This window comes from Symphalangus syndactylus, chromosome 18, assembly GCF_028878055.3.
Source record: "Symphalangus syndactylus isolate Jambi chromosome 18, NHGRI_mSymSyn1-v2.1_pri, whole genome shotgun sequence".
NCBI lineage: Eukaryota > Metazoa > Chordata > Mammalia > Primates > Hylobatidae > Symphalangus > Symphalangus syndactylus.
The window spans coordinates 67,112,211-67,126,658 of record NC_072440.2 but is presented as its reverse complement, the minus strand read 5'-3'; the positions used below and the strand labels follow the sequence as shown (position 1 = coordinate 67,126,658).

Sequence of the window (14,448 nt, the reverse complement as noted above, 5' to 3'; positions counted from 1 at the left end):
GTTAGTCGTGTGTGCCTGTAGTTCCATCTACTTGGGAGGCTGAGGTGAGAGGACTGCTTGAGCCCAGGAGGTTGAAGCTGCAGTGAGCCACGATTGCACCACTCTACTCCAGCCTGGGCGACACAGAGTGAGACCCTGTCTCCAAATAAAATTAGGGTTTCAGAGAGGAAATAAACACAACAATGTCAGTTACTTCATTCACACACTTAGCATATGCAATTTTAATCAACCAAAAGAAAATCCCAAATGTACAAGTGAAAAAAATCCAAACTGTTGACACAGGCCTAACTAATATCAGCTACTTTTATGTACAGCTGTATAAGTTCAAAAAAGCTATCCTATATGTATATACAAAAGTTGTTTATACACAGGTCTGTACATAAGGGTCTATACATTTATTTCCTCAGAACCCTTAGGTGCCACCTCTTGGTGAGGACACCAACACTTCATTCACATCTTACAAAAAAGAAAGACCATTTCCAGGATTGACAATGTTGTGCATCCTGTATTCAGACAAGGTACACTCCACTCAACTGGTTAAGATCCTTCCATCATAATGCGGACCACACCAGATGCATGGGTTCCACCAAATAGCTTCACACACAGTGCTCCAAAGTAAAAGCCCATAAACCAACCCGAGATGAGGAAGCAAGGTCCTGCCCAGGGTGCCACCACAGGTCCGGGCTTAGTTGAGTCTGCCTGCCCTGCTCACTGTCGGTATTCCAATTCATCTACACTGATAACTTTGGCGGGCATGGAGGGCAGGGGTTGCTGTAGCACATCTGAGCCAAACCATTTGGCAAGGCCCACAGGGGAGCTGCTCCTCTGGCTGGGGCGATGCTCCAGCTGGGAGTGCATGTGGGGCAGGCCCGACCGGCTGGGCACGTTCTGAGGGGTTTGAACGCTGACAGCTGCCGCCTGGGAACCAGAGCCTGGAGGATGCAGAACTGTGGAGATAAGAAGGGTTATCATTCACAGCATGAGAAGGAAAGTTTATTAGACCCTGCTTCATTCAAACCCTATCCAAAGAAGTCTTTACTAGAGGATTTTTTCTAGGGCTTCTTTAGAAACTCCTTTGCAAAATACCAACAATGCCAGAAAACAGTACCATGGAAAGCTGAGCTATTCAGAAGCTACCAGTATTGAAAACCCACCCTGGATGACACGACTGCTACTTCTCATGGCAAGTAACCACATCGCAGAAGCAGCAACATTAACTGGTGAGGGGGCATATATCCTGGGCAGGCCGGATGCTGAACCTCTGTTGGATTCTCAGCCCTCTCTCCTAACAGGCAAAGGAAAAAGAAAGCCAGAGCACACTTGGCTTTTCCAACTGACTTTGCAGGAACAGTAATCCCAAATTGCATAGAGGTCAATATACTTCATCTTATTATCTGGTTACACTTTGTCCCAAACTTAGAACAAGTTAAAGAATGAAAATGTTAATTCATCTCCACTGGAAACTAGTCCTAAAAGCTTCAAGACTCCCTAAGTCCGTCCCAAACTCACCTGTCACATTCCTGAACCTACCTGAGCGCTGTAGCTGCTGCTGCACCATTGCCAGATGCAGAGGTGTTCCAGGACGAGGGTTTAAGAGAGGGTGACTAGCAGCAGGTAAAGGGTAAAAGGGCTGACCCAGGATGGGGCCAGATATTCCCTGTAAATGAGTCAAGTCCATCCCAGGAGGAAGCACACCTGTTGATCAGAAAAAGCAAGCAGCTGAGTAGTCTTAACGTTACCTGGAAATTTTCCAGCTTCACTGTACAGTTTTGCTGATCTGGAAGTTTGTTAAGAATGAAGGGCTCTGCGCAGTGGCTCACATCTGTAATCCCAGCACTTTGGGAGGCCAAAGCAGGCGGACCACGAGGTCAGGAGTTCGAGACCAGCATGGCCAACATGGTGAAACCCTGTCTCTACTAAAAATACAAAAATTAGCCAGGTGTAGTGGCAGGTGCCTGTAATCCCAGCTACTCGGAAGGCTGAGGCAGGGACCTAGAACTCGGGAGGCAGAGGTTGCCGTGAGCAGAGATCATGCCACTGCACTCCAGCCTGGGCGACAGAGCAAGACTCTGACTCAAAAAAAAAAAAAAAAAAAAAAAATCCTCTGGCTCATGCCTGTAATCCTGACACTTTCGGAGGCCAAGGTGGGTGGACTGCCTGAGCTTTGGAGTTTGAGACCAGCCTGGGCAACACGGTGAAACCCTGTCTCTACTAAAATGCAAAATAAATTATCTGGGTGTGGCAGCGTGCACCTGTAGTCCCAGCTACTCAGGAGGCTGAGACAGGAGAATTGCTTGAACCCAGGAGGCAGGGGTTGCAGTGAGCTGAGATCGCGCCACTGCACTACAGCCAGGGAGACAGAGTGACACCTCTGTCTCTGCAAAAAAAAAAAAAAAAAAGGAAGAAGAATCTTCAAGCTAGGTTCCTAATCTTTTAAAGGACTAGGGGATTGACTGGATTGGGCCCACTGCCTGCCAGTTAGATGGGAAAATCTAGTAACATCTTTCTAGGGATGGAAATCTCCCACATTATAGCACTTCACCAGTGCCAACAATTGTCCTCTAGGCCCACAAACTGACGACACCCAAGTCAGGTTGCAAACTCACCAGTTTGGAGCAAACTTGGAAGATGCTGTGGATGTACTCCCTGGGCCAGCATCCTCTGTACCAACCCTGGGTGAAGCTGGTGAGCAGGCCTAACCATAGGGACATGGGAGACAAGGGGAACTTGGTGGACAGGGCGGAGAAAAGGTGTTGTAGGAACTGGGGATGCTAAGGTGGGTGTTTTTCTCCCAGTTGCTTTAGGTCGATAATCTTGTTCTTTGGTGTAACGGTTGGTCTGGGACAGTGGGGTGGAACACGAAGACCTCTGTAATGCTGACAGTTTTGGATTTGTAGTGGGAGAAGAGTCTCGATCGGCACTGGGTACAGAGCTGGAGGACAGGAGGTTTTCTGTGAGGAACCAAACAAAAAATATTTTGGTAAGCCTCTCCCAAACACTTGTGGCCTCCCACTGGTCTAATAAATCTCATTTCTTAAGGTCTCAATTCTTATCTCATACCCTTAACAAGTTTAGAGGACTACACGGTAGGAACCATCATTTGCTTCATAAACAGGACCAGAAGATGAATTGTTGGGCACCCTTCTCTACACAAATGGCTGTGGCCTAGATTATGCAAGTCCATCACAACAGAAAATCTAAACGGCAATTAGAGTCTGGTCAAAGAACCCAAACTGTCTTAATAGTACCAACAGGATTTCCTCCCCACCACCCACCCCAAGCCTTCTCAAACACAGGCAAAAATCTCTCAGATCTATACTTTAACACCTGTGTAAACCCTAATTTGGAATCTGCATGTTACCATGTCCTTCAAATCTCTACTGTGCAACTCCTAAAAGCCTCTCACATAAGGACAGTTAAGTCTCCACAGGCCGGACATAATCTTTCAGAAGTAAAACTAGCTGAATTATATTAATTTGCCAAATAAGTATACTAATTATTCAACTTGGAAACCTAACTAAGGATTCTAAACTAACACTCATTCTACCCGTCTGGTAGTAGCACTCTTAGATTGGTCAAATTTCAAGCAACCAAGCAACTGTAAGCTGGCCCAATTCTTCTCACTGTCACACAGAACCTTCTCACTGACACAGAACCATAGTCCAGAGAAGCTAGTGGCCTTGCCCAGGGCTTTGCATAGAATATCAGGCTGGTCAGCGCTCAGGCCCATGTTCATCACATACTTTCTTGAGCAGTGCCCTTAACAGCTCTGCAGTACCTTCACTGGCCTTCTGAGTATCCTCTTTACTGTCACCAAGAGCTGCTTTTCCAGATGCTGGCTCCTCCTTGCTTTTCTCTTTGCTCTCATACATCTTACGAATCACTGAGGTAGGGGTAAAGGAAGGAGAAAGCTGCAGAGAAAAACAATTGGCATTAGCACATTCTCTAAGTGCCTTTCTCTAATACTAAGCCAGGATTAACTTGTCAAGATACTCAACAAAGAGTCCCCACATTGGTAGCATAGGCCAACTGTAGTATTCTGTAGCTGCTGTAGGAAAAACAGAATGGGGCAAATAGGCAGTGTCCCAAGTACATTATCCCTTGCTTACAACTGTGTGATAATGGGGACATGCCTGTGCAGCCTCTGCGTCACATATTTCCCAGCCTGGGATTAGGCTGGCAAGAAAAGAACATGGCCAGAAATATAACTTGGAGCAACAGACCTTCCTTCTGTGAAAGGACATTTCAAGGATAACGTCAAAACCAAAATTACTCCATACTCCTAATATTTACCTTCTTAACTTGGCTACCAGAAAAGTCAAATTTATCTCAGTAGTCTCAGCCATCAGGATTAATCATTTGGAGTCATTTCTTACCTCTTCACTGTTTCTACCTTGGTGATTTTATTATGCATTTGCCTTTTCTCACCAAACAACCCCACATCTTTAATGGCAGGAGACAGGGCATAACTTACAAACAAAAAAGTTCTTTCCAAACCCTGCTGCCTTCAAGGTCACTGGTGCAAAGACCCACATGGGGTTCTGAAGCACACAGCAAAGTTTTTTTTTCCTTCTCTATCAGCTTTGATTAGAATGATAAAGATTTGTGGGGAGTGAAACTTTTTTTTTTTTTTTTTGAGACAGGGACTCACTAGGGAGGGCAGTGGCACAATCTTGGCTCACTGCAACCTCTGCCTCCTGGACTCAAGGGATCCTCCCACCTCGGCCTCCCGAGTATAGCTGGGACCACAGATGTGCACCACCATGCCCAACTAATTTTTTGTATTAGGGGTAGAGACAGGGTCTCACTAGGTTGCCCAGTCTGGTCTTGAACTCCTGAAGTCAAACAATCTACCTCCCTCGGCCTCTGAAAGTCCTGGGATTACAGGTGTGAGCCACCACACCCAGCTGGAATGAAACATTTTTTAAAGTAATGATAGTTATAAAACTAGACTTGTCACTGAATATAAGCAAACCCTTCTGTTCCAGCCTTAGAACTATCACTGAGACCTGAAGTGGTGAATCCAAATTTGTGAACTCCCCTGCAAGTTTCAGTAGACTCCCCACTGTCTGACCCAGTCACCTCTGTCCACTTCACCTCCTGTCTCTATCGTCCTCCTGTCTCCCCACACCTGGTTCATTTCTTTGAACATACTGTATCACCTCATGTGCCCTGGCCCATGATCATCTCTGCTGGAGCATATTTTCCCCAATATAGGGACTTCATTAAAATCCTAAGACTTAAGACTATGTCCTAAAAGGGAAAGACCTAATAGACAGGTATGAAAGACTACTAGGTCAGTTATTTCCATGGAAGGAACTCAAGGACATTTAGGGCACACAGTGGTACAACCCAAGCACAACCAAACAGGGAGAAGCCTTAAAGTCCTTCACAGTTACTAAAGGTCACTGACCATGCTTGTGATGGAGGCAGCAGGGGCAGGGGAAGAGGAATTCCCTCGATGCACTGGTGCTGGTGACTTGGTCACTCGCTGTTGCCTGTGAACAAACCAATTATCAGCATGAACCCCAATCTGCTTAACTTCAAGTCTTAAAACCATGTAATACTCAAGACCAGCCTAGAAATTTTAACATCCCCTTTCCCTTATCCAATTCAATTTCCCAAGCATTTAGGCCTAACATACACAAAAGCACATGCTAAGCTCTGAGGGAAGATGAAAGCAAAATGAAACACGGTCCCAGTCTTGTGAGAGCTCTCAGTCTAGTGGGGGAGACAATCACCTAGAGCAAACCAAGGCACGTAGATATTAGGCACCAACAAAGTACAATGGGAAAATGGAGGGGTTAGAAGGAATAACAAGGCACTGCAGGGATGCTTCCTGGGGAAGAAGCTGCATTCCATTGGGTGCGATCAACAAGAAGCTAGAGAACAACAGTTCAGGTAGACGGAACAGGTATAGGAACTTGGGAGGGCCTTGGGAGTTGTAGGGTTATCCAGAGCTGGTGTATAGTTTACTGCAGACTACACCAGTGAGGTGCGCTAGGGAGGGCCTTCATTCTTGGGCTGCCTGTGCTTCACTGGGCAGGGAGCAGCAATAATTAGCACAATGTCTGGCATAGAACTGATGCTGTGTGTGACACTTGTTCAAATCAAATACAGAATCAAGAGTTTCAGCTATTTTAGGACCACTCTTGGTCTACACAAGATTGATCTCAGGCCTCAAAGGTCAAGGCCCAAGTATAGTTACTGACTTGAAGTTCTCTGAATCACAGATAGATGGAAAACCTAAATTCATGGCTTCTTTATAGTTAGTACTCCGTTGCTGCCATGCTGTGACTGTGTGTATGACAACATGGGCAGACAGATCAGTACTATTCTGAGTGACTAAAAAATGAACCCCAAACTTGAGGGTCCCACATGACCTATCATTCCTTCTGGTAAACATATTTGAGCACCTGCTACAGACACTGTTCCAGGTTCTTGGAATACAGCAGTGAATAAAAGAAAAATAATCTCTGGCCTCATGGAGGTTACATTCTTGGGGCTGCAGGATGGAGTGGGGTTACTACAGGCAGGGAGACAAACAATAAATAGTATGCTAGACAGTGATGAATACAATTAAAAAAAGCAAGGTAAGGGGAAAGGCATGTTTGTTGGAGGGACACAACTGTACACAGGGAGGACCTAAGAAACTGATGCTGATCCAAAACATGAAGGCTAGACTGACACTGACTCAAATATGCTTGCTAGTTTTGAGTAAACCATGTTTTAAAAACCTGTTTTCTGTATCTGTAAAATGCAGTTACGTACCCCCCCTCATCTACCTCACAGGGTTGATACGAAGATCATATAAAAATTCTGGGCCAGGTGTGGTGGCTCATACCTGTAATCCCAGCACTTTGGGGACTGAAGCAGGTGAATCACTTGAGGCCAGGAATTCAAGTCTGGCCAATATAGCAAAACCCCATCTCTACTAAAAATATAAAAAACTAGCCAGGTGTGGTGGCACACTCCTGTAATCCTAGCTACTCGGGAGGCTGAGGCATGAGAACTGCTTGAACCCAGGAGGAGGAGGTTGCAGTGAGCCAAGATTGTGCAACTGCATTCCATCCTGGGCAACAGATCAAGAGATTGTCTCCAAAAAAAAAAAAAAAAAAAAATTAAAAGTACTCTGAAAGTCACAAATCACGTCAATGAATACTAGGTAACTGCATTATGCTATAGACAGAAAGCACGTGAGAGGAGTTCAGCAGACCAGTCTGGAGCTCTCTGTTTCAGTGGAAGGGTGCTATAAATAGGATGTGCTTGTGTAAGGGTATCTCCTGGTCTCAGTGTCTTCTGAAAGGGTTAACAGGTAAAACCAGCTGAAGCAAAACACTGAGACACTGTGGTAGTAACTTTAAGAATCACATCAAAACATTAAGTACCAAGTATTTTAAGGGTAGACTAAACTATAGTGTTCAGGGATGTGTATTTTGATGATAAATTATTTATTTTTAATTAAGGTAGTGATTACTTTTTTTTTTTTTTTCCTGAGACGGAGTCTTTCTCTGTCCCCCAGGCTGGAGTGCAGTGGCGCAATCTCGGCTCACTGCAAGCTCCGCCTCCCGGGTAAGGTACTGATTACTTTTAAAGGCTGGACAGTGGAGAGTTCTGAGGAGGAAAAGGGGTATTACTGGCACAGGGCACATGGAGGCCCTCTGAGTAGTTAACAAGGAAGTTTTCCTTATAATAAGCTACACATTTGTTTTATATCGTTTTGTCTGTTTTATTTTACAATAAAATAATATTGCCATTCCTTTCCCTTTTCTTCCCAACTTATGATTAATTTCATTTTACCATTTGTTGCAACTATCAAAAAAGGGGAGCGTGAACTCAGTAATCTACTTGTTAACAGCTCTGATCAACAAACCTGTCAGCTCTGGCCAAAAAACTGCTGATGTAGCAAACCTGCATCAAGGGAGTTTGATAAGAACATTGAATCTGTGGGGAAAGGAGTAAGGAGCTATGCTAGTTTCATTTGTAAAAATGAATTGTTAACTGGTAGAAACATCCTAAGATTTTAAAATATATTTACTCATAACAATCTCGTGAGGTAAATTAGGCGAGCAGCATCCCTTCCATATGGCTAATTAGCAAACTCAAAGAAAAAAAGTAATTTATAAATCAAGAACGGAAATAAAACCATATAGAATGAAAGCCCTATGCCTTGCAGTAGAATTTAATCATATTTCCTCTATTTAATCTATTTCTTCTATTGATTTGGATTGCGATGGAATTTCTACCACATACTCAACAACATACCACAGTATGTACAACAGAATTATACTGCAGATAAGTAATTTATTAGTTTCAGGAAAACTTATCCGTAAATCTCCACATGAGCAGGATTAGTAATTTACCTGTTTCTGAATCCATCTCTGGTTCTGTCCACCTGTGGTTTGCCAAAACCAGGCTGGTAGAAGTTTGCTGCCTGTACAGCAAGGTCATGTGGCAAGGCCAGCCCCTCTAAAGCTGCCTGTTGCAACTCCAGCTGGCTCATCTGCTGAAAAGGAGAGGGGAGGGTCAGGAGAAGAGTAAGGACACCATACTTTCTAAAAAGGTTTCTCTTCACTCTTAGAAAGGTATGTTAACCAGAAGCTGAGAAAAATTAGATACTGCAAACCTGAATAAATTGTGCTGCCACCGCAGTGAACAAGATTAATAATTTAAGTATTACTTGAATTATTCAGCAAATTGTCTAACCTTCACTGAGCTTGAAATATAGATCAAAACCATTTCTTTGTTTTAGAGACAGAGTCTCACTCTGCCATCCAGGCTGGAGTACAGTGGCACCATTATAGCTCACTGCAGTCTCAAACTCTTGGGCTCAGGCAATTCTCCTGCCTCAGCCTCCTGTGTAGCTGGGACTACAGATGCATGCTGCTATACCTGGCTCATTTTTTAAATTTACTTTTGGGCTCAAGTGATCCTCCTGCCTCCGCCTCCCAAAGTGCTGGGATTACAGGCATGAGCCGCCATGCCTGGCCTCAAAACCATTTTTAAGAATCACAACAATTCAGCTCTCCACTCCCCATGCACCAAGAGGGTGAAGGGCAAGCAAGAGATGAGTTTGAGAAAGAGCTCAGCCTGACCTGGGCCGTGATGGGGCTCATGGGTTTGCGCATGCCTTGGAATGGATCTCCGAGTAGCTGCTGTGGTCCTGGTGTGAAACCTGTCAGGAAAGTTAGTCTCAGTGAGTACCAAGATGGTATGTGTGCATCAGGGAGGCATTTTCATTAATGCATGCCATTTCTTGCTGAACGCCATCTCTTGGAAAGCACTGATTTATTGGGCTGACAGATGTCCTTCTCCCTCTGGACCTCAACCAGAGCACTGTCCAAATTGCTTCTCAACTAAGCCATCAGCTTTGCTCCTTTTAAAGCCAAGACCTCTCTCTGGGAGAGAAGAGCTTTTCTAGCCAGCAATTTGTCCCATTATCACTAAGCCAGTTGGTATTAAAGCAGACACCACTGTTCTGAGAGTACACATTCTCTCCATTCTATCTGTTTGACTGTGGACAGATTTCAGAAAATGCCTCTCAAGGTTTGTCTGGCAGGAGCCAGAGTGGCCAGCAGCCTAAAGTGGCCTAGGATGGCAGGAACACTACGACATTCCATGTAATTACTTTGCTAAGACACTTTCTAGAACTTTTCTTTCAGTCACATTCTGAATTAGCCATAAGACTTAACAGCGGATTGTCTATCAAAACTCAATAGCTTCATAGATAACCACTACACTGACTTCTACTATATCAAAGAAAAACATAAGAAGCCAAATTAACTTTTTTTGGATTGAATTCCCAAAATAAGGAATAAGACTAAAGAGCTGGATCAAAGTTAGATTTATTTCAATTAAAAAAAAAATCTATAAAATGAACATATTCACCTGGAAGAGCAGCTGGTATCTTCCACGTTTGCTCCCCCATCCCCCAAAAGTATATTTATTTTTTTGAGACAGAGTCTCGCTCTGTCGCCCAGGCTCGAGTGCAGTGGCGTGATCTTGGCTCACTGCAACCTCCGCCTCTCAGATTCAAGCGATTCTCCTGTCTCAGCCTCCCGCGTAGCTGAGATTACAGGCATGCACCACCATGACTGGCTATTTTTGTATTTTTAGTAGAGATGAGGTTTCACCATGTTGGCCAGGCTGGTCTCAAACTTCTGACCTCAGGTGATCTGCCCACCTCAGCCTCCCAGAGTGCTGGAATTACAGGCATGAGCTACCGTGCCTGGCCATAAATTCCTATTTCTTTTTGACAATTATGTATATTTACCAATTGGTGATGGTATTCTTGGGCGAAGGTAGTCAGCTGAGGCTGCTCGAGTTTGAAACACCTGTGACAAGGGAGGAGAGGGTGCTCTTTGGCCCAGTAAAGATGTTGTAGGCTCCAAGCTCCCCATAAGGCCACTCAGAAGATTGGAAGAAGCAGGTCTCTGAATTGGTTGACCCAAAAGTTCCTAAAGGCACAAAAGCCAAATCCCTGTGAACTTAGTTATTCCTTCTACTCAGAGGCTGTGAATTATGGATTGACTTTTGAGAGCCACAAGATGGATCTCCCTCATGCTCAACTGAAGGACTTGGATGTGTACATGCAACACATTTATCTGAATGTTCAGCTAGGAACATATGCTCCAAGTTAGTGCTATAAATAGAGGTTCCTTTTTTTTTTTTTGAGACAGAGTCTCACTCTATCACCCAGGCTGGAGTGCCGTGACATGATCTCGGCTCACCACAACCTCTGCCTACCGGGTTCAAGCGATTCTCACGCCTCAGCCTCCCAAGGAGCTGGGATTACAGGCATGTGCCACCACACCAGGCTAAATTTTGTATTTTTAGTAGAGTCAAGGTTTCACCATGTTGGCCAGGCTGGTCTCAAACTCCTGACCTCAGGTGATCCGCCCACCTCAGCCTCCCAAAGTGCTGAGATTATAGGCGTGAGCCACCGTGCCTGGCTAGATACTTTTAAGTTCCACAGAAACTGCAAAGCAAACTAGAAGTCAAGGCCTAGTTTGTCAACTTTTTTAGCCACCCCCTATCCCCTGCCCATTGAGATTAACAGCAACACCAAATTATGTCAGGCAACAATATCACATCTCTGATTGCCAGGCAACATAGATCATTTTCTAAGGCCCAAAGTTGGACCACTAAGCAAAACTGGTTCAGAAGACTACTGTTCAAGACTCCAAGGCCGCAGTATAAGATTGTGAAGTACCTGCAGGATGTTCTTAGGGACAGGCTGGCCTGGAATCTCAGCAGGGGACATCAAATGGCTTTCAAGGTTTCGCTAAAAGAGTCAAAAGAAAACTGGTTTTAACTTTCTTAACTCACTTAACTTGCAGATTGACTGGGGACCACAAGAAAGCATAAAATACTCCTAGGGAGTTAATAGCAGAATGATACTCAAGTCACAGAAAACTTAGACCAATGTGTTCCGCTCTCATCACACAGGTCCCAAAGATCTGGGGATGGAAAGACTGTTCGCATGTACAGGCAAAGTCCCCTCAAGAGATCCTCACTATGCTAACCCTAAGTCCATTTCCCTGTTTCTAACACTGTGACCAAAAGGGGGAAAAATGGTGAAACCGGGGAATACTTACTTGAGATAACTCTTGCTACCCATTACCTTTAACAAGATTTATTGGAGACACATACACACACACATACATTTATATATACACACATACATATATACATACATATATATACACACATATACATATACACACACATATACACATATATATACATATACACATACATATATACACACATACATATACATACACACACACACACACACACATACATATATAAAATTCTGAGACAGGGTCTTGTTCTGTTGCCCAGTCTGGAGTGCAGTGGTGCAATCATGGCATGCTGCAGCCTTGACCTCTCAGGCACAAGCGATCCTCTCATCTCAGCCTCTTGAATAGCTGGGACTACAGGTGTATGCCACCACACCTAACTACTTTTTATATTTTTTGTAGAGATGGGGTTTTGCCATGTTGCTCAGGCTGGTCTTGAACTCCTGGGCCCAAGCAATCCTCTGGCCTTGGCCTCCCAAAGTGCTGGCTAAATTATAGATGTGACCCACCACACCCAGTCTATGCATATGGTTTTAAAATCCTAGTAAACAACATGCAGGTAGGTTTGGCCAAAATTGTTATATTTCAGAGTTTCATATTTCAGGAAATTTAAGCTTTATTATTTTATTTTTTTGAGACAGAGTCTTGCTCTGTCACCAGGCTAGAGTGCAACGGCGCGATCTCGGCTCACTGCAACCTCTGCCTCCAGGGTTCAAGCAATTCTCCTGCCTCAGCCTCCTGAGTAACTGGGACTACAGGCGCATGCCACCACGCTCAGCTAATTTTTTTTTTTTTTTTTTTTTTTTTTTTTCAGTAGAGACGGGGTTTCACCATGTTGGACAGGATGGTCTCGATCTCCTGACCTCGTGATCTGCCCACCTCGGCCTCCCAAAGTACTGGGATTACAGGCGTGAGCGACCGCACCCAGCAACTTTATTATTTTTTAAACAAGCTGTTCCAAAATGGGTATCACATACAGGGCAAAATTCAAATCCTCCACTCTTAAAGCAGTAGTGGTTACTTTTTTTTTTTTTTTTTTTTTTTTTTGGTGGGGGGACAGGTCTATGTTCTCCAGGCTGGCCTTGAACTTCTGGGTTCAAGCAACCCTCCCACCTTGGCCTCCCACATAGCTGGAACTATAGGTGTACACCAGCAGGCCTGGCCAGTGGTTACGTTTTGTGCATCCAACCTGGAGTCCCCTCCTGCATTTCAGGACATCCCTATGCCCATTTAGCTCTGTGTCAAGTGCTTTCTCTGGTATAGTTTCCCTTCCACTAGATGGAGCTGTCAAAGTCCAAAGCAGTGTCTAGACATGACAAATAGCCCAAGAATACCCAACTATTTTATTGATTTTGGAACTGGGACTAAACGCAGATGATTTTATAAGTCATCTCTTTAAGAGTCATTTAATTCCATGTAATAAAAACAAATAGACTAACTTTATACTGCATGGCTTATTATACTTGGAGGATAGAATCTATAATTTAAAACAGAATTTAGATTGAACCAGCATGTATTATTTTTGGATGAACCAATATGACAACCTAAATGGATGGAGGCAGATCAGAAATAGTATACAAAACATACACAGCAGTAGTAATTAAAGACACTGAATTCAAAAAGTAAACCATGACTTAACAACATGCAAATTGAGCAATATTTTGGGATAACACCTGCTATTCTTATTCCATTACTTTCCTTGTTGCATTCTTTCCTGTTAGCTGAGTTTGTCTTAGCCTTTGCCTAGCCACTTGAATGTGTCATCCATCCATTTGACAGATGTTTGAGGCTCATTTGCTCAGCTAAAACCAGATATACTTCAGAGTACTAAAACCCCAACATCAAACCAATTGTCCTTACAACTCAAGAGTAAATTGTGTTAATATCAAATCCGAGAATCGTATCTGCAATAAAATGTGGAAAAACATCAGGTAAACTGCTGAATCCCCCCTTCCATATTTTTAGTTGCTCACACCAAAAGAAGCAAGCTAATTACAAGATATGAACCACACCATTGCAGTCAGCACCCAGTCACCAAGACACAAAGGTAACAAGAAAGGAAAATAGGATAGTCTACCATCTTTCAGTCTGGTCTTCATCTGAAAGCATTTGTATCTAATAATTCTTTATATAAAAGTAACTCTAAAGCAGTTTACAGGGACATTCTCCTGCAACTGGTATGGTGTGGTCAGATACAAAGAAGTCAGTCTACCTATCTGAGGTGCCTGCTTTCAAGGGTAGGTCAGTCCTGGCACTAAGGAATAATGGAACCTCTGTCTGTCCTATTGGTCAGATAAGGAATGCTAAAAGTCAGTTGCTTTCTTTTGGTATAAGGTATAATGATTCAAACAGCTATTGCTACTTGCATCTTGGCTAACTGGTAAGTTCCCAGGCAAGCAGGGAACAGGAAAAAAAGAGGGAAAACTCAATTTGGTAAATTTGCTATAACTTAGCAACTAGAATAAGTCCATGTTTATGTTTTTATTATTCATATCTACCCTGCTTCCACATTAGTATCAAGAGATAGTGATATTAACACACAGGCTATGGGTGAGAACTACCCTCTCAAAATTGTTAGGACAAAGAACCAGCATATTATAAACACTTGCATTTACAAGGTGATATGCAGTTGTGTCACCTCGTAACCTAACCTCATGCCTACAAGTTTATTTATTTATTTATTTATTTATTTTTGAGACAGAGTCTCACTCTGTCGCCCAGGCTGGAGTGCAGTGGCGCGATCTTGGCTCACTGCAAACTCCACCACCCGGGTTCATACCATTCTCCTGCCTCAGCCTCCGGAGTAGCTGGGACTACAAGCGCCTGCCACCGCGCCCGGCTAATTTTTTGTATTTTTAGTAGA

The 14,448-nt window shown here is 43.7% G+C and overlaps 1 protein-coding gene across 7 annotated transcripts in view; it reads right to left on the bottom strand.

Annotated features, from left to right (window-relative positions):
• Window positions 1-193: 193 nt before the first annotated feature.
• The window catches only part of EIF4ENIF1 (eukaryotic translation initiation factor 4E nuclear import factor 1), a 58,699-nt gene continuing 44,444 nt past the window's right edge, over window positions 194-14,448 (bottom strand). For 3 of the 7 annotated variants that reach the window (XM_063623541.1, XM_063623539.1, XM_055251611.2), the window contains exons 11-19: window positions 11,213-11,284; window positions 10,274-10,457; window positions 9,096-9,175; window positions 8,364-8,503; window positions 5,414-5,498; window positions 3,779-3,911; window positions 2,607-2,951; window positions 1,531-1,695; window positions 194-947 (exon numbers count right to left, since the gene is read on the bottom strand). In XM_063623541.1, the coding sequence (XP_063479611.1) occupies window positions 709-947; window positions 1,531-1,695; window positions 2,607-2,951; window positions 3,779-3,911; window positions 5,414-5,498; window positions 8,364-8,503; window positions 9,096-9,175; window positions 10,274-10,457; window positions 11,213-11,284 (1,443 nt within the window). In that variant the 3' untranslated portion in view covers window positions 194-708. Of the gene's footprint in view, window positions 948-1,530; window positions 1,696-2,606; window positions 2,952-3,778; window positions 3,912-5,413; window positions 5,499-8,363; window positions 8,507-9,095; window positions 9,176-10,273; window positions 10,458-11,212; window positions 11,285-14,448 lie in introns of all 7 variants that reach the window. The other 4 variants (XM_055251610.2, XM_063623540.1, XM_055251612.2 and 1 more) reach the window with 3 other exon arrangements.